General features: G+C 43.3%; 1 protein-coding gene across 2 annotated transcripts in view; it reads left to right on the forward strand.

Annotated features, from left to right (window-relative positions):
- The window catches only part of FLT1 (fms related receptor tyrosine kinase 1), a 205,066-nt gene that overhangs the window by 39,907 nt on the left and 140,926 nt on the right, over positions 1-24,233 (forward strand). For both annotated transcript variants that reach the window (XM_055542466.1, XM_055542467.1), the window contains one exon: positions 23,314-23,438. In XM_055542466.1, the coding sequence (XP_055398441.1) occupies positions 23,314-23,438 (125 nt within the window). The remainder of the gene's footprint in view (positions 1-23,313; positions 23,439-24,233) is intronic.

Here is a 24,233-nt window from a genome sequence, read left to right on the forward strand (position 1 = left end):
TCACTGTTTTGCTGATTAAAAAAAAAAGATGTTAGCTGAATGGTCATGCCAGGATTGGGCTTCCCAAGTGGCTCAGTGGTTAAAAAAAAAAAAAATCTGTCTTCCAATGCAGGAGACACAGGTTCAATCCCTGGGTCAGGAAGATCCCCTGGAGAAGGAAATGGCAACCCACTCCAGTATTCTTGCCTGGAGAATCCCATGGACAGGGGAGCCTGGTGGGCTACAGTCCATGGGGTCGCAAAGAGTCAGATATGACTGAGCATGCACACGTGTGTGTGCATACACACACACATATGCTAGAATTACTTGCACATGCATGCACATGCACACACACACACACACCAGGGCTACTTAGGTGGTTGGTGGTCATCCCCCTGGTAGAGAAAAATGAACATATTTGTATTTCTTTTATAACTCTGGTACGCACAAGAAATTGGCTCCAGATCAGCCTTTTCTAAGCTCAAGGATTTCATTGCAATTAGTATTATAATATATGAGTTGTGACTGTAAAATAAGGAAACTGACCAGAAGAGATTTTAATGGCATCTCCAAAGTATTTAATACTTGGTCAGTGTCTCCAATTTGGTTAGAAAACCTTGAACTTAGCATATTGAGTTCCCCATGCTTTGAAATCAGCCTGAACCCCTCCCCTCTCCAGGCACAAGATTTTCAGGGCTCTTGAAGTATATCATCTTCTCTTGAAGAATTATAGGTGAAAAGGCAAAGAGGAATGGGGACCCGTGTGCTGTGGTTGAGTGGATATCTTCTCGTTCTTCCCTGTAAAAGAAACTCACCTCTTTCTTCTGCTTCTCTCCACTTGATTGTTTTTCTCTCTGTGTCTAGTAAAGCAAATGGTTTGCAGCATTTTCACAACAGATTTTTCTGTCTTTGGTTCTTCTTTATGTATCAAATGAATGAGATTTACCTCGCAGCTTCATTTCAGGTGGAAAAATGATCAGATGCGCTGGGTATATAACTGAAAAGTGGTCAGTTCAGTCGCTCAGTCATGTCCAACTCTTTGCGACCCCATGAACCATAGCGCGCCAGGCCTCCCTGTCCATCACCAACTCCTGGAATCCACCCAAACCCATGTCCATTGAATCGGTGATCTGTCGTCCCCTTCTCCTCCTGCCCTCAATCTTTCCCAGCATCAGGGTCTTTTCAGATGAGTCAGCTCTTTGCATCAGGTGACCAAAGTGTTGGAGTTTCAGCTTCAACATCAGTCCTTCCAATGAACACCCAGGACTGATCTCCTTTAGGATGGACTGGTTGGATCTCCTTGCAGTCCAAGGGACTCGCAAGAATCTTCTCCGACACCACAGTTCAAAAGCATCAATTCTTTGGCACTCAGCTTTCTTTATAGTCTAACTCTCACATCCATACATGACCCCTGGAAAAACCATAGCCTTGACTAGATGGACCTTTGTTGGCAAAGTAATGTCTCTGCTTTTGAATATGCTATCTAGATTGGTCATAACTTTCCTTCCAAGGAGTAAGCGTCTTTTAATTTCATGGCTTCAGTCACCATCTGCAGTGATTTTGGAGCCCAGAAAAAGAAAGTTAGCCACTGTTTCTACTGTTTCCCCATCTGTTTGCCATGAAGTCATGAAACTCTAATATCCCAAGTATCCAGGGGGAGAATGATCGCTGTGCCTTCACATAAATGTATTTAGTGGGAAAAAGCTCTGCATGGCTATGGACCCTCAAACAAATATGAATATTCAACACTAAAGGTACAGACACTCTAAGACAGATTCAACATAATCGCTTATACAGCACTTCCAGTTTCCCTTAAGAGCTTTTGCATAACTCTGAGATAAATCACATTGGTGTTATTCTTCCATTTTATGTATAAGAAAACAGCTGCTGTGATCCGCTCAAGACAGAGGGAATGAAATGACTAGCCAGGAAGAGGATCTAGGTCAGACCCCAAGGTTAAGGCTGTTTCCACTACACTGGGAGATTCAGTTATTGACTTCAAACTGTAGACCAGCAGTTACTTTTGTCTTTGGGAATAGAGATTATACAGTTACTACGTTCTATTAAATTTCAAACTCAGTGTTTTTCTCTTGAGGAATGATAGGCTACACTGGTTTCAGGCTGTTTTTCTGAGTGATCGGCCTTAGAGAACCAGACCCCAGTCCCAGAGAGCTTTGGGTTGTTACCTGATGGAGTCAGAACCTGTCGCCACTGTCCACACACACAGTCACCACTGCGTTCCAGCTCACAGCACAAGGTGAAGAGACGTTTCTATGTACTAAGATGAGCAGGGCTCTTAAACACCCCAACTGTTAATGGGCTGTGGAATCAAATTAATGGGTTGTGGGACTTCCCTGGCAGTCCAGTGGTTAAGCCTCCACACTTCCACTGCAGGGAACGTGGGTTCGCTCCCTGGTCAGGGAACTAAGATCCTGCATGCTATGCAGCATGGCAAAAAAAAAAAAAGTGAGTTGTTATCAGCATTTAAAAAAATAAAGCAGAGTAAATGGAAACTAAGTTTATTGCAAAAAGCAAGGGTAAGTATGATTTAGTGAAACTTTTTAAAAAATAGAACTTGTTTCCCAAACACACGCACACATATACACAATAACCACATAAATGTAAAATACGTGTGTGTGTGTGTGTGGTTTTGGGTCTAAGGTGGAAAGTGCTTCTTATTGTGGAACTCAGCACAATAATTTTAAAAGTTTCAGTCTGATAAGTAAGGTAAACTTATTAAAATTTTAACAGGTGTGGAGGGGTCCTCTCTATGCTTTGTATTTGAGAAAGCAACTCCCGTTTTGAGCACCATGGTGGTTTTGGCTCATCGCTCCTGAGCCAGAGAACGTGGTGATGAAAATAACCCCTCTCCTCTAGTTAACGTGGCTCCCACCCTGGTGGGTGCCTGTGTGCAACACACACTCATCACGTTCCTGAGACAAAGCGGGTGGGACCCAGGAGGTGCGGTCAGCAGGTGGCGTTCGTCTGTGGACGTGGATCACACACCTACTGACTGCAAGACCCTGTTATTCGTTCTGGGGGAGGCACGAGCAAAGTTCTGGCGTCTTAGGGTTTTGGAGGCCCCTGGTCCCTCTCTAGGACTACGACTTCTATAGATTAGTGAGGCTTTTAAAATGCACAGGTTTAACTTGGTGAGATAATGGCTGTTGTCCAAAAACGAGGCTTTCCAGGGAGTGAAGAGGATGCCTCCAAGAGTCCTGACTGAGCCTCCTACCCCCAGTAGAACTTACTGAGGTTCTGTGGATGGTTCTGCCCCGACACCGTCTCCCCTGGACTCCTGCCTGGTCTGGTGCACCTCAAAGCATGCACGAGGTGCTGGGGCAACACTGCGTAGCTGGATGACGGCTGAGCAGGGGGAGTTTGTTGCCCAGCTGGCCATAGTGCATGGCGATTCCAGTCAGCATGACCATGAAACAAGCGGGAAAAAACCAAGCAGGGATGTGAGTGAAAGAGTAGCAGTCTGCAGAATTACTCAGTCTGCTTCCACTTTCTTTTCCAGATTTACTCAGCGTTCACTTCACTTTTCTCCAGATTTACTCCACTTCCACTTTTTCCTGGCTGGTGATGACATTTCTAAACTGGGGGTGCAGCAAGGGTGTCAGCCCTCCAGCCCACACCGGAAGATCCCTCACAGTGCTTAAAATAGTTGACATCTTGTAGCAAGAAAAAAAAAATTTAAGAAATCAACTTACAAAAAAAAAAAAAACAAAAAACACTTAACTACAGGTCAGCTGAGTTCTTTAGGTCTGGATTGCTTTACCAAATTTATGACGTTATCTGTTATTGCTTGGTTACTGTCCAGGGTCTTGTCTGGTTTTCACAGTCAGTTTTCAGCAGGTACACATCACCCTTCCTGCTACCTGCCCAAAGAGCCGCTCACCTCGTCCCCCTTACTCACTCCATGTCTATCCTCACTCAATGAATGGCTTCTTCCACTTACTTTCCGAAACCTCTGTCTATTCTAGCATGAATGCTCCCGTAAGAAGGGGTTCCCAAATCTTCTGTCTCAGGGGCTAAGACTGATGGTGCTTGAGCCCACAGGTATTGAGAAGAAAGTGTGCCAGACACCTTGTGCCCCAGGAAGCAGCCAGTGCAAACAGCTCAGGTGATGGCTCGTGTTTGCCATCCTTCTCACATCATTGCCTGATGTATTTGCCCAGGAGGTGGAGGAATATGTTGGGGTGAACAGAGTTTGAACTCAGCCTCTGGATTACTCATCTGGAAACCCCCGGCGGGTTTCCTAAAATGGCAGCAGCCTGAGGCTGACCTGCATTAGCAGAATTCTACTCCAAACCATCCTCTGTAAAGAATTCCTAGAGGGAACTTCCCTGGCAGTCAGGGGTTAGGACTTCTCCTTCCAATGCAGGGGATGCAGGTTCGATCCCTGGCTGGGGAGCTAAGATCCCGTATGCCTCACAGCTGAAAAAAAAACCAAAACATAAAAAACAGAAGCAATACTGTAACAAATTCAATAAAAAGTCCACATTAAAAAAAAATCTTTTAAAAAAAATCTTAGGTATTTCCTGGCTTGCCTTTGCATATAGCTTCACCAAAAATCTAGAACAAGGTCAGGTTTTCCTGGATTTTTTTTTTCCTCTCATTTTGATGAAGTGGTGAAAAAGAAGAAACAGACCGGGCTAGGATTTTAAATAGACTCTGATGACATTGCTGGTTGGAGTTTTCCCTGGGGACCAGACCCCTCTCTCTACAGCCTGGCGCTGGGCTCCCTGTAAGGCTGAGGCTTGAAGGAGATTATCTGTTCGATCCATCACGGGGGACAGCTGATTAGGACCACATGGCGAGAGTTTAGAGTAACTTAACTCTTATCCACTCTCCTTCCAGCTACGTGAAAAGTTGATGGAAGACATTCTTGATCTCATTAAGCCCTGCCATTTCACATTTCCCTTCTAGAGACACTTTTGTTATTAGATGCCACAGGGCTTTGACTCGGGGAAACACTGAAAAACGGTTGGGACAGAAGCCACTTGTGGATTTGTTGGAAGTCAGGGGTGTCACATCTTTCCGGAGCCCTTGCCCTGAGCCCTGTGTTCACCCAGCATGTTCCTAGGAATTTCATTTTTAGCTCTTGGTGCATGTGTGCTTGGTCGCTCGGTCATGTCTGACTTTTTGCGACCCTTTGAACTGTAGCCTGCCAGTTCATGTCCATGGAATTCTCCAGGCAGGAATACTGGAATGGGTGGCCATTCCCTACTCCAGGGGATCTTCCCGACCTGGGTCACCTGCATTGGCAGGCAGACTCTTTACTGCTGAGCCACCAGAGAAGGCCTAGCTCTTAGTGGTACCTGTCAATTAAAAGTTTGGTCCTTCCTTCAGAGGAAGAGCATTTCCTGACACTCACTAGGCTCCACACCAGAAAAATGGGGCAGGCCAGGTCTTAGGAAGCACATAGCTAAGCTTTGCTCACAATAACAGTGTTGTGTGTCACCAGGCATTGAGTAGAACTACATAAATGCTTAAAAGTAATCAGAATGAGCATTCTCTTGACTGAGCTACTTGGAAAAATTAGTGATTGAGGTGGAATTATGAAATCTCAAGATGGCAGTGAAGTCTAAATGAAAATCCCATAAAATTGACCATATCCTCTCATGTTTCCCCTACAAACAAGAAGGGTGGAAAACAGTCCATCAAAACTTTATGGTTTTGAAGGATTTGAAAAATGTCCGTCATGTAATTTCATTAAGAAAAGTGAGCAAGGGACTTTTTCCAAGAGAAATCCCCTCAAGCTGAAAAGGCTTTAAGTTTCTGAGATTTCATAACTTTCTTTAACAATGGCAATGAAATGCCACCCCGCCTGGAGACAAGGAGGTACCCTGTTATGATCTTGGTGGTCCTTGCAGTTCAGACACTACTGAGTTTTCCTTTACTGTTTGAAATATCCATTGTCTTGTCGTCTGAGGCATTTTGGCCGGGTTGCGTTGGCGGTCGTCGTGGCTGACTGTGCTATTCCTGATGTAATCAGTGCAGTGCCCTTCCTTCCTTCATCAAATCCCAGCTGACATACTGTATTCATTTTTTATCTTGTTTGATATTTACAATGTTGTTCATTTCAGGTGTACAGACAAATGATTCATTTATACATATTCCTATATTTTTTCTTAAAAAAATTTTTTATTGATGTGCCGTTGATTTACAATGTTGTGCCCATCTCTCCTGTACAGCAGAGTGACTCAGTTATACACATAGGTATATATTTTTTAAAATATTCTTTTCTATTATGGTCTATTCCAGGAGACTGGATAGAGTTCCTGCGCTATGCAGGAGGACTTTGTTGTTCATCCATTCTAAATGTAATAGTTTGCATCTACCAACCCCAAACTTGCAGTCCATCCCTCTCCCTTCCCCTCTCACCCTTGGCAACCACCAGTCAGTTCTCTATGTCTGAAGCCTCTTTCTGTTTTATGATTGGTTCATTTGTGCCATGCGTTACATTTTGCATATATGTGCTGTCACTTATATAGCACAAATACCAGTATTTGTCTTTCTCTTTCTGACTTACTTCACTTAGTATGATAATCTCTAGTTGCATCCGTGTTGCTGCAAATTTTATTTTATTCTTTTTTATGGATGAGCAGTTAAGTCCACTGTATGTATGTACCACGTCTTCTTTATCCATTCATCTGTTGATGGACATTTAGGTTGCTTCCATGTCTTGGCTATTGTGAATAGTGCTGCGATGAACATGGGGGGGTGTGTGTCTTTTTGAATTAGAGTTTTATATGGGTATATGCCTAGGAGTAGGATTGAGGTGTGTGCGGGCTCAGTAACCGAGGTGTGTCCAACTCTTTGTGACCCCAAGGATTGCTGTATCACTTGGTAATTGTATTTTTAGTTTTCTGAGGAACTATTTTTTTTCCAAATTCTTTTCCCATTTAGATTATTACAGAATATTTAGTAGAGTTCCTTGTGCTATACAATTGATTCTTGTTGGTTGTCTATTTTAGAGTGAAAGATTATCTATAGAGCGAAAGTGAAAAAAAGTGAAAGTGAATGTCGCTGAGTCATGTCCAACTCTTTGCGACCCCATGGACTATACAGTCCATGGGATTCTCCAGGCCAGAATACTGGAATGGGTAGTTGTTCCCTTCTCCAGGGCATCTTCCCAACCCAGGGATCAAACCCAGGTCTCCTGCAGTGCAGGTGGATTCTTTACCAACTGAGCCACCAGGGAAGCCCTTATATAGGGTATTATATATATGAGGCTTCCCAGGTAGCACTAGAGGTAAAGAAAGTGAGAGTGTTAGCCACTCAGTCATGTCCGACTCTTTGCAACCCCGTGAACTGTAGCCCACCAGGCTCTTCTGTCCATGGGGATTCTCCAGGCAAGAATCCTGGAATGGGTTCCCATGCCCTCCTCCAGGGGATCTTCCCAACCCAGGGATTGAAACCAGGTCTCCCGCATTGCCAGTGGATTCTTGACCATCTGAGCCATAATCAGTCGTAATTGCTGTGGTGAAAGGCAGTGAGCTGGGCAGAATAGAAACTACAAAGATAATCCCCTCAGTTTTCAAGGGCAGCAATTAGTCATGCACATAAAACAGGTTACAACCAAGCCTATTGCAAAGCCCTATGGGAAGAGAGCAATAAGAGGGGCGTGGAGGAGCGATGCTCCACCAGAGATGGCACCAGTCTTCTTGTACTCATCTTTTAGGTCTCCAGTTAAACATCACCCACCCTGGGAAGCTCCTCAGGCTCCCCCAAACTAGGTTTGCCCTCCCCTCACATAGGACTCATCTCACCAGCTCTGTGAGGACCAGGAGTGACTGTCTTGCTCACTCTTATGGCTCCAGCCCGGGTGTGCCAGGGAGGAGGTGCTCAGAGATGTTTGCTAAATGAAAGAAACATGGAGTTTTAAAATTGATATTGGTCTCACTGGTCCTCCTGGGCATTGATGAGGAAATGCAGGGCATACAGAACAAAAGAGCCACAATGAGGGCAAAAACACACATGTCACATGACAGAATCACCATCCCCAAAATATCCAACTTACCAGAACTGTGACCTGGGATTAACCAAATGAGATCTGACAGGAGTAAGTGTAAAGGACTGTATTTGGCTGGCAAAGCCAGCTGACTGCCCTAGGACTATGGGGAAGGAAGCAGCTGAGACAGCACATGTGAGAAAGATTCAGGCTTTTAGTTAACTCTGTTTAGCCAAGAACCCAACCTTGAACACCATTAACAGGTAGATGGGGTTTGGGATGAAGGTGGTGCCAAGTCTTGTTGTCCAGTCACTCAGTTGTGTCCAACTCTTTGCGACCTCATGGACTGCAGCACACCAGGCTCCCCTGTGCTTCACCATCTCGGGAGTTTGCTCAAACTCATGCTCATTGAGTTGGTGATGCCATCCAGTCATCTCATCCTCTGTTGCCCCCTTCTCCTTCTGCCTTCAGTCTTTTCCAGCATCATGGTCTTTTCTGGCTCTTTGCATCAGGTGGCCAAAGTATTGGAGCTTCAGCATCAGTCCTTCCAGTGAATGTTCAGGACTAATTTCCTTTAGGATTCTCTGGTTTGGTCTCCTTGCTGCCCAAGGGACTCTCAAGAGTCTTCTCCAACACCACAATTCAAGCATCAGTTCTTTGGCGCTCAGCCTTTTTTATGGTCCAACTCTCACATCTGTACATGACTACTGAAAAAACCATGGTGGTGGTGATTTAGTCGCTAAGTTGTGTCCGACTCCTGCAACCCCATGGACTGTGTAGCCTGCCAGGCTCCTCTGTCCATGGGCTTCTCCAGGCAAGAACACTGGAGTGGGTTGCCATTTCCTTCTCCAGGGTATTTTCCAACCCAGGGACCGAACCCGGGTCTCTTGCATTGCAGGCAGATTCTTTACTTACTGAGCCAGAAGGGAAGCTCATGGCAATATTTAGGGCATAGTTATACTTAAAGATTTTTATTTATACTTATTTGTTGTTTATCTAAAATTCAAATTTGAAGGAATGTCATGCTTTTATGGGCTTCCAAGGTGGCACTAGTGGTAAAGAATCTGTACGGATGTACTGGAAAAACCATGACTTTGACTATACGGCCATTTGTTGGCAAAGTGATCTCTCTGCTTTTTAATACCTTCTCTAGGTTTGTCAAACGTTTGCCAGGTCTTACCATTTAATTTACATTTCAAGAGGAACAGGAATTACAAGTACATTCTATGATCCTGCCCCCATACTTCATTTTCCTCATCTGTCAAATGGGTACCTGCCCCACCGGGTTGTAAGCATTAAGTAATCTGACGGTTTTGTTATTGTTCACTGGCAAGGAACAACAAAAGGAACAGAAATGTTTTGAAAAGTAAAGAACTGGGTGGAAAAATATCTTCTTCCAAGTTTTTCGCTGAGGCAAAGAGATCAAACTTCATCTTTATAACCCCTGACGGTACAGCTACTATTTAAGAATGGAAGAAGTCAAGACAGGCAGATTTCATCTTGATATAAGCAAACACTCTCTAACATCTAAAGCTCTCTGGCAGTGGAATGACCTGTCTTGGGAGGTGGTGAGTTCCCTGTGTGTCCAGGTATTCAAACACAGCACAGGTGCTCACTTGGTGGGACTGGACAAGACACCCCAGCGCCTTCCCACTGTTGACACTTGAGCAGGACCGAGTGTGCCTCTCTATCCTTTATCGATATCTGGCTGAGGTTCATTACCGTAAATCATATTTCATCCTTGAAATCCAATGGGATGAATTCCATTGTCAGTCTCCTTGGACAGGAAAGTTGGAGAAATTTAATACTGTGTTGAGGGTCACATGTTGCATGTAAGTCCCAAGTCAAACTTGGGACCCAGATCTGATAGACTCAAGGCCCTGCTCTTGCCAGTATGTTCTTGCTGGGCTTTCCCTCAATCCCCTTGGAGGTTTGTGTGCAGGACAGAACGGAGTGGGTTGGGGGCTGGGGGCCAGTGCAGACTTGCAGGCCAGGAAGTGTTCGGGCCAAATGCCGCCGATATACGTTTTGACTGGCAGGCGCAGTGCTTTTGGCTGCCAATGTTTAATAGTTGGAGTTCACATAAAAATCTGATTTCCTACTTATCTGGAAAAACTGGAACTCTAGCCATGCTGGCCTGTATTCCCACTTGGCAACAATGGCTGCAGTGACCAAGGACTGGCCCGCTCCAGACCTTGCCCCGTGCTCTCAGCTGCCACCACCCCTGTGACCTTGCATCTGGTTCCTTCCTCCTCCTCGCCCAGCACCCCCTAGGAGATGTCCGGGTGCTACTCCCTGCGTGAACATTTCACATGCATGCATAACACGTCACAGGTTTGGGGACAGGAAAATGCCTGTCATATTTTCTAGAGAGAACTAAGCCTCAGAGAGTCACAGGGCAGCTGTGCCCAACCTAAGCAGGACCCTGGCCTCCAATGCCAACAGTACAAGACCCTGGAGGGGACGTTCTCCTGAGAGGGTAGCTGCCCTCAGGGAGAACCCATGTCCCAGGGACGAAACATCCCTTGCACTGGAGGATGACTGTCCCCTGGAAGGACTTTGATCTCTAGGCTCCATAAGATAGAACTTTATCTGGTTGGACAGCTCTTGGCCCTGAGGTGGTAATGACAGAGACCCCAAAATGTCCCCAGCACCTTATAGCAGAGAGAGCTACGCAGGGGGTCCAGTGACTCGAGCTTGATGTTCACAGTAGGAATTTCTTATCAGTCTGTCCTTTCATATTTCTGATCTCCTGCCAGAAGACCCCATGTCCCTGGGCCGTCTTTCCTTCCCTCCACCCTTCCTTCCTTCCGTCCCATCTGTCGGGTATTTGAAGGTGTATTTGTCACTCCTAAGTCATTCTGAGAGTCTGGGCTAGATTTTGGTTGATGCAGAGAGGATGGTCTAGGACCAGGACGCCTGGATTCAGGTCTGGCTCAACCATTCATGCCATTCCTGGGCCTGTGGGAAGGTCTTTCCTCATCTCTGGGACTCAGCTTCTGCTTCTGTAATGTGAGAGGCTGTGTTAGGGTATCACACAAGTCCCCTAGCAGTTTTATAATCTTCCGATTCAGAGGCAGAGCTGGGAATAGTAGGATTTGGGACACGGTCCCAAATCTTGGCAGTAGAAGAAGGAATGGTTGTTGCCCATCAGACCTGCTTGCTTCCTTCTTCCCTTTCTCCTTTATTCCTGTTTCATTCCTTTCCTTCTTCCATCTTTCCTTTCATCATCCGTCATCCCTCTATGTCCATCCTTCCTTCTCCCCCCACTTTCTTCTTAGCTTTTCTCTTTTTCTTTCTTTTCTTTTGAGATGTTTTAATTGATCAAGATGAAGATCTGACTTTGTGAACATAGAAATCAACCAAGCATCTTGTATGAACACCCAGTGAGCAAGGTCCTAGGGAGCCCGAGAAACTGCGCCCTGTCTGCCTTTCTGGACTTAAAGTCTAATCAGGCGTACCATCCCCCTGGCACTCCACTCTTACTTAGATCTTCAACTAACTTACTTAGGTCTTAGCTGTAAATTAAAGAGAAATTATTCTCCTTCAAGGCAGAATTTAGTATCTACTTTTTCCCTCTAATCAAAAGGAAAGTTTCTGAGCCGGGGGGAGAGGTATGTGTGAGGTCCATACAGCTAGAACTGGAGTGCATGGAGTTGCTGTGTGCACAGGACCATAATGCGTCCTGATTTCACCTCGTTTCTTGCTTCTTCTGGTATCTTCTCAATAAACATCAGTTGGCCATGCACCATGTGCCCAGCCTCTGCTGGACACTGGGTTGAAATGATCGATTACCCCAATTGCCTGGCTGCTAGATATGCACATTTCAAGGAGCAAATTCACAGAAGATGCAGGAAGAAGGCGAGGGGCTGAACCACTCTTCCTGTCCTCCTCTCTTCTAAGTCTTGGTCTTTTGTCTTCTCCTAATTCATGGGGTTGCAGAGAGTCGAACACGACTGAGTGACTGAACTGAACTAAATGTCCAACTTGCCGTTATAAGTGCACAAATGGGACTTCCAAATAAGATAAGGCAAAACTGTGTGCTTCTCTTTTGAAGGAAGGTAGGCAGTTAGGAAAGAGCTTTTTTGATTTTGTATCACACAAATAATATATTCATGTTTAATTTTAGGATGGCATCTTGAGTCTGAAATACAGTGCCCTCTCTCTGCTTACCTTGCTGTAATAGAAACATTTGTGTATGGTCTCATGTAGATGGCAGAGCCTGGCACTGATATTCCTAGGTCAGCCATAGAGGGGATTACCTCACTTCTGAATCTGGGTGGGTAGCGAATTACAGCTGAGGTTTTACTTGTTCACTTGGATAACCAGCATGACTCACTAAGAAATACTGTGTAGACATGGATAGATACATCGGTCAAGGAACCTCCCGGCTGAAGGAAGACAGAGATGTTTCACTATGTTCCCCCCCAGACCTGGGACTGCCAAGTGGGAACTAAACTAGGTGTTTACAATCAGGATGGTTTTGTCATGGGAGAAAATTTTTTGTGAGTGGCTTCCTCAAATGCAAAGAGGAGTGGGAGAGAAAGGTTGGAGGGACTCTATAAGATAAGGTAATCGGCACTGAATGATCTCTGGTTACAATTCCAGCTTAGAAAACAGGGGGTCACCAATCCTGAGATAGACCCCAGAGTCCTGTTCTCTTTCAAAATAAGTGTTTTGAGATATTCATATACCATATAATTCACCCATTTAAATTGTATAATTTAATGGAAAAGATGCTGATGCTGAGAAAGATTGAGAGCAGGAGGAGAAAGGGGCAACACAGGATGAGATGGTTGGATGGCATCATTGACTCCATGGACATGAGTTTGAGCAAGCTCTGGGAGATAATGAAGGACAGTGAAGCCTGGCATGCTGCAGTCCATGGGGGTTGCAAAGAGCCAGACATGATGGAGCGACTGAACAACAAAAATGGTCTTTCACACATAGACAGACATATGCAACCATCACTACAGACAATTTCAGAACCCTTCATTATCTCAGAAAGAATCTCTGTACCTTTTGGCTGTCACCCTTTACCCTTCTATACCTCCCCGCTCTAAGCAAACACTAATCTACTTTCAGTCCCTGTAGATTTGCCTATTCTGGGTATTTCATATAAACAGAATAATAAAATATGTGGCGTTTTATTATTAAATATATAAGTATGTGCTGTCTTCTTGCACTCAGCATAATATGTCAGGGTTCATTCATGTTGTACTAAGTATAAGCACTTCATTTCTTTTTATTGCCAAATAATCCATTGTATTGTATGGGTCTCCCACATTTTAGCCATCCATTTACCAGTAGATGGACATAATGCTGCAGTGAACAGTCATATGCTAGTTCTTTTGTGGAACAAGTTTTCATCCTCTAGGGTACATACCTAAGGGAGGAAGTACCAGGTCATATGTAAGCATAATTGTATGTTTAACCATTTGAAGAACTGCCAGACTATGTCCCAAAGTGGCTATCTTACGTTCCCACGAGCAGCATATGAGAGTTCCAGTTTCTCCAAGTTCTTGCCAATCCTTGTTACCCTGTCTTTTCATCACCGTCCCAGTGGATTTGGGACAATATCTCATTGTGGATTTGGTGTGCATTTCTCTGATGGCTCATGATGCTGAGCATCTTTGCATGTGCTTATTGATTATTTGTACCTCTTCTTTGAAGAAATGTCTTTTCAGATCTCTTTTCCATTTTTTAAATTGAATTATTTGTTACCAAGTTGTAAGAGTTCTTCAATTTTTTAATTAGATTATATATTAATATATTTTATGTAGTTACATATTCTAAATATGTATTATAAAAATATTTTTATGTTCTAGACATAAAATTTAGAGGTATCAATGTTAAGATGTGCTGTGCTTAATTGCTTAGTCCTATCTGACTCTTTGCTACTCATTGGACTATAGCCACCCAGGCTCCTTTTTCCATGTGATTCTCCAGGCAAGAATACTGGAATGGGTGTCATTTCCTTCCATAGGGGATCTTCCACACTCAGGGATCAAACTTGAGTCTCCTGTGTCTCCTGCATCACAGGCAGCTTCTGTATATCTAGATTTTAACATATTCTAGATGTATAAATATTTCTGTATTCTAGATACAAATCCTTTATCAGATAAATACTTTGCAAATATTTTGTGCATTCTTTTTTCACTTGCTTGATAGTATTCTTTGAAGCACAAAAGTTTTAACTTTTGAGGAAATCCAATTGATCTACTTTTTTCTTTTGTTGCTGATATCATGTATAAGAATCCAGTGTCAAATCTGAGATCATGCAGATTTACCTCTATGCTTTCTTCTAAAAGTTGTATAGTTTTTGCTCTTAAATTTAGGCCTTGTTTGAGTTCATGTTTACATATGGTTTGATGTAAAGGTCCTCTATTCTTTTGTGTGTAGAGTTGTTCCAGCATCATTTGTTGAAGAGACTGATCTTTCCCCATTGAATGGTCTTGGCAGCCTGGTTGAAAACCAACAGACCATGGACTCAAGGGCTTATTTATGAACTCTTAGTTCTACTTCACTGATCTGTTTGTCTGTCCTTATGCCAGTACCACACTGTCTTAATCATGGTTGTTTATAGTTTTAGTAGTAACTTCTGAAATTGAAAAGTGTGAGTCCTCTTTCTCAAGGTTGTTTTGGCTCTTCTGGGTCCCTTTCAGTTGTAAATTTTAGCATCAGCCTGTCAGTTTCTACTAAGAAATCATCCAGCATTCTGACAGGGATTGCAATGAATCCATAGATCAATTTGAGGAGCACTGCCTTCTTAATATTAAATCTTCCAATTCATGAACATAGGTGGTATTTCCATTTATTTACTTCATTTCTTTCCACAGTATTTTTGCGGTTTGCAAAATATAAGCTCCACACTTCTTTTGTTAAATATATTCCTGAATGTTTTATTCTGTTTTGATGCTGTTATAAATAAAACTTTTTTATTTCATTTTCAGATTGTTCATTGAAAGTACATAGAAGTATATAATACTTTTGCATATTGATCTTGAATCCTGAAATCTTGCTGAACTCATTTACTAGTTCCAATTAATAGGTTTTTTTTTAGTGGACTCCTTAGGATTTTCTATATACAAGATCATGTCATTTGAAAACAGAAAATTTCTTCCTTTCAAATCTGGATGCCTTTTATTTCTTTTTCTTGCCGAATTGCTCTAGCTGGAATGTTTATTGTAGCATTATTCATAATAACCATTGAAGCCCTAGTACAGTGCTGAACAGAAGTGGTAATTTTAATTAGATTATATATTAATATATTTTTTGTATATAGACAAGGACAACCTTGTCTTGTTCCTAATCTTAGGGGGAAAGCGTCCAGTATTTTACTATTAAGAGTGTTGTTAGCTGTTAAGTTTTTTTTGTATATCAGATTGAGGAAATGCCCTTCTATTCCTAGTTTTTTGAGTGTGTGTGTGTTGTTTTGTTGTGAAAGGGGTTTGGATTTTTTAAATTTATTTTTTAATTAAAAGATAATTGCTTTACAGAATTTTTTTCCTGTCAAACCTCAACATGAATCAGCCATAGGTATACATATGTTCTCTCCCTCTTGAGCCTCCCTCCCATCTCCCTCCCCATCCCACCCCTCTAGGTTGGTACAGAGACCCTGTTTGAGTTCCCTGAGACATACAGCAAATTCCCATTGGCCATCTATTTTACATATGGTGATATAAGCTTCCATGTTACGCTCTCCATACATCTCACCCTCTCCTCCCCTCTCCCAATGTCCATAAGTCTGTTCTGTATGTCTGTTTCTCCATTGCTGCCCTGCAAATAAATTCTTTGGTACTATCTTTCTAGATTCCATATATATATATATGCGTTGGTATACGATATTTATCTTTCTCTTTTTGACTTACTTCACTCTGTATAATAGGCTCTAGTTTCATCCACCTCTTTAGAACTGACTCAAATGTGTTCCCTTTTATGGCTGAGTAATAGTCCATTGTATATATGTACCACAACTTCTTTATCCATTCACCTATCAGTGGACATCTAGGTTGCTTCCATGTTCTAGATATTGTAAATAGTGCTGCAATGAACACTGGGGTACATGTGTCTTTTTCAGTTTTGGTTTCCTCAGGCTATATGCCTAGGAGTGGGATTGCTGAGTCATATGGTGGTTTTATTCCTAGTTTTTTAAGGAATCTCCATACCGTCTTCCATAAGGGTTTGGATTTTGTCAAATGCGTTTCCTGTACCTAATGAAAGGATCATGAGATTTTTGTTTCTTATTCCACTGATACTGTATATTAATGACATTGACTGGTTGTTGGATGTTAAATCAATCTTGCATTCCTGGAACACCCACTCTGGCAGGTGCATAATTCTTTTATAGCTATTGGGTTTGCTGGAAATTGAGCTTTTTTTGCATCCACATTCATAAGAAATATTGACCTGTTTATCCTTTGTGATGTCTTTGGTTTTGGTATCCGAGTAGCACTGGCTTCATAGAATGAATTGGGAAGTTTTGCCTTTTGTTCTTTTAGAAAAATTTGTGAGGAATTGGTGTTCATTCTTTAGATATCTGATAGAATTCACTTGTCTTCTGGGCCTGAGTTTTTCTTTGTGGGGCAATATTTTGATGACTGATTCAATCTCTTTTCTTATAGGTATATTCAGTTTGTCTGTTTCTTTTGAGTTAGTTTCAGTAGTTTATGTCTTTCTAGGAACCTGTTTATTTCATCTGTTATCTAATTTATTGGCATACAATTATATTATTCCTTTATAATTCTTTTTAGTAGTGTCGATAGTAATATCTACTGTTTCTTTTCTGGTCTTATTAATTTGTCTTTCCTCCTCTTTTCTTGGCTTGTCTGTCAAAGGTTTGTCCGTTGTGTTTATTTTTTCAAAGAACTAGCTTTTGGATTCGTGAATTTTTTTCTACTGGTTTTTTGGACATGACTTAGTGACTGAACAACAAGTTTCCTTCACTTACTGGTTTCTAATTTCATTCCACTGTAGTCAGAGAACATACTTTGTCTTATTTCTATCCTTTAATTTAATTGAAGTTTGTTTTATGGCCTAGTGTATAGTTTATCCTGGGGAGTGTTCTGTGTGCATTTGAGAAGAGTGTGTATCCTGCTGTGATGGGTTCTGTGTATGTCTGTTACGTCCTGTTGGCTATCTGCGTTGTTCAAGTTCTTTATTTCCTTTTCAGCCATCTCTCTAGTTGTTATGTCCATTATTGAAAGTAAGGTATTGAAATCTTCGTCTATTATTGTTGAATTTTCTATTCTTCAGCCCTGTCAGTTTTTCCTTCCTGTATTTTGGTGCTCTGTTGCTAGTTGCCTATATATTTATAATTATTATATCTTCCTGCTAAACACTATCATTATTACAAAATGCCTTCTTTATCTCTAGTAATGTTTTTTGTTTTAGTCTATTTTATCTAATATTTAGCAACCGAACAACAATAGCTATTTATCTAATATTACTATAGCTATTTCAGCTTTCTTGTGGTTGCTCCAAAGCTCTGGAGCAACAAAGCTTTGCTCCACAAAGTTTTGAATTCTCAAAACTCAAAAGCTTTGGTGGGCAACTAAAGTCAAAAGTGCGATGTGAAAACTCTCATTTCTAGATAGGATCCTTTTCATGGTGTTGGTTAATTACCTTCTTATCCTCTTCACTTCATCCTCAGTAAATTAAAATCACATCCTCCTTGAAAATAATTAGGAGTCCTCATGACCAGGACTTAAGAGTTAAGGTAAATGAAATTAAAGGAAAAGGAAATCAAGAAAAAGTTTATGAAAATCATGGGAATGAACAAGTACTCGGAAATAAGATGTTTACTCTTTTTTTTTTTTTTTTGAAGATTTTAAATTTTATTTTATTTTTAAACTTTACATAATCCGCCACAGGTATACATGTGTTCCCCATCCTGAACCCTCCTCCCTCCTCCCTCCCCATTCCCCAGAGGGATGGAATGGGGAGATGTTTACTCTTGAACTCCTCTTCAGTCTGAAAAACCCCCTAAAATCCTTGGGCCATTCACTTGCTCCACACTCCACAGACGAGCTCCTAGGTGATGCCCTTGGGAAATAGAGTGGCATGAAGCCTGCCATGCTAGGACCTCTATGTCTGTGTGCCCTGATATGCCAGAGTGATTACAGATTTCAAAAGGAAAAAACACATTGAAAAAGTAGGTATAATACCACTCTGAGCAAGGGCCCCTGTTTGATCTTCCCCTGCGCCCAAGTCTGCCCGCTGTCCTGAAGGATGACAGCCCAGCTACTCCTACTGGATGAGAAAACGTCATTCTGTGCCAGCTTCCTGTCGCTGCTTTGAGTTCTGAGAGTCCAGCGAGGGAAGGGTGCTGTGACCCCCCTGCCTCTGGGTGTGGCCTGAGCCCCTGGTGACGGTGTGTCTGCACCACGGGTACACCGGCGGTCTCCGGAGCAGCTCTTCCTCACTCTTTCAACAACCAGCCACTTTGGTCTCAGGAAATCACTTCACGGCGCTGGCTGGGTTTAGAAGTCGTTTTTAATTTTGTGACGAAGACAAATGCGTCCTATGGGAATAGTAAGTGGTTTTACTGGTGATATTAATGGAACCGTGACCTCTTCTGTATCTGTGGTCATACAAAACAAAAAATGTTTGTATTATAATATGTCAGGCAAGTTCATTCTTAGCCCTTCCTTGAAGCAAATTGCAGAGGAAATATACTATTAATAAGCCTGGAGAATAGAGTGTGTGTATCTGTAGGCATAAGTTCATTTGTAAACATAGTGGATTTATAATGCCACTGTTAACTGTGCTACAAATGGTGTGTTTTGAATTATGCTGGGACGGACACCAATCACTGAAGTTCTGATATTTTTTGAACAGTGGGCCCAGTGCTAAAATTGGCATTGACTTATGAAATTCAAGTGTTCGAGGGATCCAGAGTGAACAAGGACGAGATGAAGTTCAAAGGCATGTCGCGTTAGCTGCTTTTGTTTTCTTTTGGGACTGGCATTCGTTAGACTAAAAATGACTACACCAAGGTTTACTGTTTCCTCAGGAACATTTTATGCCAGTGTCCTTTGTTGAAAATGGTTGCTTAAGGAGACAGTAAATTAAATGTGAAGGATTTACAATTTAGTTACATGAATTAAACCATTTCCTGGTGTTTGTGTTTACCTTGGGACTCACAAAGGAGATAAAAATATAGACTCACAGGAGGAAGGAAAGGAATTGATCGAATCCCAGTAGTCCTGCCTGGATGTCCAGCTCAGCAGTTTTATTCAGGGGAGGAATTTTGTGCTGATAAGTGAATCTTTGTCTCCGTATAATTAACTCTTCCTTTCTACAGATGCTACTACACTCACTGAGCCTTCCTAATAGACATACAACTATTAATGTGATAGTTAATGTCTCCTTCTAGTATACTGGACAAAACTGATGTAAATCACATGCAAAATTTATAGTTTCCCTCAAGTAAAAATGCTTTAGACATTGAGACTTACATGCAATGATTTAAAATGTTATTGTAAAATCATACATGCTTATTCTAGAAAATCTCACAAAAACAGAAGGGCTTTTCTGGTGACTCAATGGCAAAGAATCTGCCTGCAATGCAGGAAACACAGGAGACTCGGATTCGATCCCTGGGTTGGGAAGATCCCCTGGAGGTGGAAATGGCAACCCACTCCAGTATTCTTGCCTGGGAAACCCCATGGACAAAGGAGCCTGGCAGGCTACAGTCCATGGGGTCACAAAGAAAATAATAACAACTCATAATACTCAAAGGGAATCATGGCTAACATTTTAGTGTATGTTTTGCCTTTTTTTATGCCATTATATGAATATAAATTTGTACTTTCTGTAGTTTAGATCTTGAGTACAATTTATGATTTTCATATACCCTAACCCTCCTTTCTCAAGTTCAGATTTCTCATAATGAGAAAATTAATTGCTAACACGTACACGTCTACCGGGTACCATTCTAAACATTTTATATGTGTGAATTCATGTCACCCTTGAGGTAAGTATTACAGATGAGGGATGGAATTGGCAAAATGCTTTGGCCACATGGCTCAGACGGTAAAGCGTCTGTCTACAATGTGAGAGACCTGGGTTCGATCCCTGGGTTGGGAAGATTCCCTGGAGAAGGAAATGGCAACCCACTCCAGTGCTCTTGCCTTGAAAATCCCATGGACAGAGGAGCTGGGTGTAGGCTACTATCCATGGGGTTGCAAAGAGTCAGGCACGACTGAGCGACTTCACTTTCTTTACTTTCTTTCACTGCTAGTAAGGGGCAGAGCTAGGATTCGAACCCTGGCTGTGAAGTGCATGCCTTTTTTTTTTTTTTGTGGTCATGCTGCTCATCTTTCCTGGACCAGGATTTGAACTTGCGCCCTCAGCAGCAATGAAAGTACGAGTCCTAACTACTTAAGTGAAGTGAAAGTCACTCAGTCGTGTCCGACTCTTTGTGACCCTATGGACTGTCCAGTCCATGTAATTCTCCAGGCTGGAATACTGGATTGGGTAGCTGTTCCCTTCTCCAGTGGATCTTCCCAACCCAGGGATCAAACCCAGGTCTCCCGCATTGCAGGCAGATTCTTTACCAGCTAAGTCACAAGGGAAGCCCAAGAATGCTGGAGTGGGTCACTGGTCAGCCCTAAATTCTCCTAACATGTACAGTCTTAACCACAGTCTGTTGTCCCCCTCACCCCCCAGCTCTGAGCCTTCCTGAGGCTGTCCCAAAGGCACCCCCACCCCAGCCCTGCCCCTCAGTGAGAATCCTCGTCTGGGAATTCCTCCAACACTAGACCGTGTGACATCGCACACACTTGCCCCAGAGAACTGTGACAATCAGCCTGTCTCTGAAAAACAATTGCCAACAACAGTGCTTCCTATGACGAGGGAGCGGGCTCTGATGAGGGGAGGTAGGGCAGGGAAGGATCCTTGGACTGGAGCTCAGGAGAAGAAACTGGCCTCTGGGGTTTCTGTTCACAGCGAGACAACTCTCAGCACCTGTTCACGCCTCTCTCTCTTCTCATCTGTAAAATGACAGGGTTGGAGAGTAGTTCGTTCACTGGCTCATTCATTCATTTCATATGAGGCAGAGATGAATACCATCTGTCTCCTCTCCTAAGAAGTCATCATCCCACGTGTACCCAGGGAAGTCGTGTGTTAGGTGCTATAACAGGAGAGTTCTGGGGCTGCTGGCAAAGCCCCTGAGGTGGGCTGGGATGGGAAGCAGGAAGGGCTGGCCCAGGAAGGCTTCCCAGGAGACCAGGAGGAATCATTCAGGGGTTTCTGATCATCCAAGATGGGCTGTATCGATCGGGTCCCTCTAGGGCCCCCTCTGGTGTATGTCACACACCACCACCTTCAGCGGGCTACAGCAAGGTCCCTTTTTTCGTGGTGGTGGAGTGGGCGTGTATGTGTGTGTGTATGTTAGAACTACAAAACTTTATCATTTCACATTCTAGACACTCAAGGTGGCGGCAGGGCCGTGCCCCGCTGAAGCCTGTAGGGAGCCCGTTTGCCTCTCCTTACCTTCTGAGGGGGGCTGGTGATCCTCGGTGGCCCTGACCTCCAACTGCATTGCTCCATCTCTGCTTTGTCTCCATATGCATTCTCCCTGGATGTCTCTCCTCACATGGCCATCATCTTATATGGACGCCAGGCCTATTGGACTAGGGCCCCACCCTACTTAACTGAAGTAACTCTATTGGCAGTGACTCTATTTGACCCTAGTGAGGTCACATTCTGCAGTGCTGGGGTCAGAACGTATCATTTGTGTGGGGGAGGGGCGGGGGGAGACACAGTTCATAACAATGTCTGCAGCCCCCAATCAGTCCGGGCAGCCATGGCCCCCATCGTGCCCATGTTTTTTCTCCCTTCATTCTCTGTTCGGCATCCAGGATTATTCTGAACGGCGAGCAGGTGGGGCCCTGGGGGAGAGTCTGCACAGGGCTTCTTTCCATCTGGGCAGGGAGGGCTGGGTCCAAGGGGAGAAGTTAAGAGCAGTGTTTCCTGAAGAGATCACTGTCAGGGGATTCCAAGGGCGAAGTGGACTACGAGAGTGTTTCTGAAAGAATGTTCAGTCCTGTCCCTACAGGAACTGCAGGGAAGCCCAGCAAGTGGTTTGAGTCCTTCTGACCTCTGAGGTGAACAAAATGCTGTCGACTGGGGAAAAAAAATCATAATGTGAGAGTTGTGAGTTAAGTTTTATTGGGGGCGAAATAAGGACTATAGCTTGGAAGACAGCATCTCAGATAGCTCTGAGAAACTGCTCCAAAGAGGCAGGAGATGGGTGGGGAAGGTCAACATATATGTGATTTTGATGAAGGGTAAGTATGTGCAATCAAGCATGTATTATTTTTTTGCAGAAGATTTCTGCTTGTCTTGAGGAGCAGATGTCACTAGGAGGGATTTTAGTGCTTTTTTAGATATGAGGAGATGCAAGAATTGGGCTCATAAAGTCATCTCCTGAGAATATCTAACTAGCTGAAGACTGACTGTCCATTTTTCCCAGAGCGCCTCATTCCTGCTGTCCACCCTGAACTCCCTCCAGAGGGTGTTGAAGGTCAGCCCTGCAGAGGCACCTGATTTAATCCTTGTAGAGGTAAAAGGCAAGGCCGATTTGTAGCTGACAATGCCATGGTTTTAAAGGTGATCTCTTGGTGATTAGGTAAAGCCCTTTCCAGGTCTCTTTGCGTGCACTCGCGCGTGCTTTACTGTTCGTAGTCGTGCAGTGCAGGCTAAAGAACTGGACACACGTGCTTGTGAAATAAATGCCGTGTTCACCCTGCTTCTCCTGCCTTCACCCTACCCCCTCCCCGAAGTAGTTCAGACCTTCTCATTTTACTTGTCGGCCTTTAAGCTGCAGAAAGTGGTGGAGGCGTGTTTCTGTCATTCAAATGGAAATCCTCTCTCCAGCCTGACACCTTGGTCCCCCACTCTCCGCTGTCGTTGGTGCTCCTAAGACTGTGGACCTATGCACCCACCTCCTCTGACTTCTGACAAAGGCTCAGGAGGGCGCTTCCTGAGGCCCTTTGCAAAGCTGTGGGAAGGTGTTTATGCAGAATATTCACCTTACTCTCACTCTGTACTTTTATGGCTTTTTCTCTGAATGATCTAAACACTCCTCACCCCATCCCCCAGGTCACAATTTGCAAAGTAGGGACTGGGCCTCAGGGTCTGCTGATTGAAGGCCGAGACCTGAATAAGGAATTCGGTTTCCTTAGAGAAGCTTTCTGTATCTGGGCAGAAACACGGAGGGCCGGGTGAGAGAGAAGAATACGGATGTATGGGGGTCACATGAATGGGAAGGTGTATGGTGGTCCCCACATTGCCACGCCAGCTTCAGTGTCTGGGTGTTCATCGTACAGTCATTTATGTGTGTGTGTTTTCATTTTCTTCTCATTCAGATACAGGTAGACCTTTCATAGACATGCGCAGTGAAATCCCTAAGGTTATAAATATGACCGAAGGGAAGAAGGTGGTCATCCCCTGCCGGGTCTCGTCTCCCAGCATCAGTGTTACTTTAAAAAAGGTAAAACTTCTCTCACCTGCTCTTTACCACAAGTGAGCAGAATGTATTGTTATTTTCTGTCTCTGGAATAGTTTGCTTACATACTTTTCTATAACCGCTTTTTACTCAGAAGTCTGAGTGCTAGATGTTATACCCATGTGTGTATTTAAATGGAATAAGAGGATAATGTTCTGGGCATAAATCTATGTGAATCACAGAAGAACCAAAATCATGAAAATTTTTATGCATTGCCACAAATTCAAATGTCTGTAAATGTCAGAAAAACCAATTCTGTGGCGTATACAAATTAATTCTCCAGATTTTGGCTGAAGGCAGAACTGCCAGGCAGGATACCTGACTCTCCAGGCATCTGAGAACTGTTGCTTTGGTCTGAGTTGGGAATTCCAACAAAAGGCTTATCTTTTGCCGAGCATCTAAACTTAATCTCTTAGGGGAAATAAAAAACTATAAGTGTGAGTTTTCTTCATATTATGTTGTAAATTGTGCATGAAGAGAAGGAAAATGATTTCAAGTAAAATCTAATAAAGACAAAATCCCTAAAATGTACCAAGTCAGGTATTTCAGCTGGTTACTTTAGGGGTAGTGCTAAGTCTGAGAATTAGATAAAAACTCCCCAGATGGAAAACTGCAGTGAATCCTGGGTGCTTAGAGCTTAGGAAAAATGAACACTGTCTAAGGCATCTCCTGGCACTGCCATCACATAGAGGTTAGGACTCAGGTGGTGACGGTAGTCAAATTGGAAGAATCCAGAGTGATTTTCAGTATCACCTATTAACCCTGAATCCTGAAATGTGA

This window comes from Bubalus kerabau, chromosome 12 (assembly GCF_029407905.1).
Source record: "Bubalus kerabau isolate K-KA32 ecotype Philippines breed swamp buffalo chromosome 12, PCC_UOA_SB_1v2, whole genome shotgun sequence".
NCBI classification, from domain to species: Eukaryota; Metazoa; Chordata; class Mammalia; order Artiodactyla; family Bovidae; genus Bubalus; species Bubalus kerabau.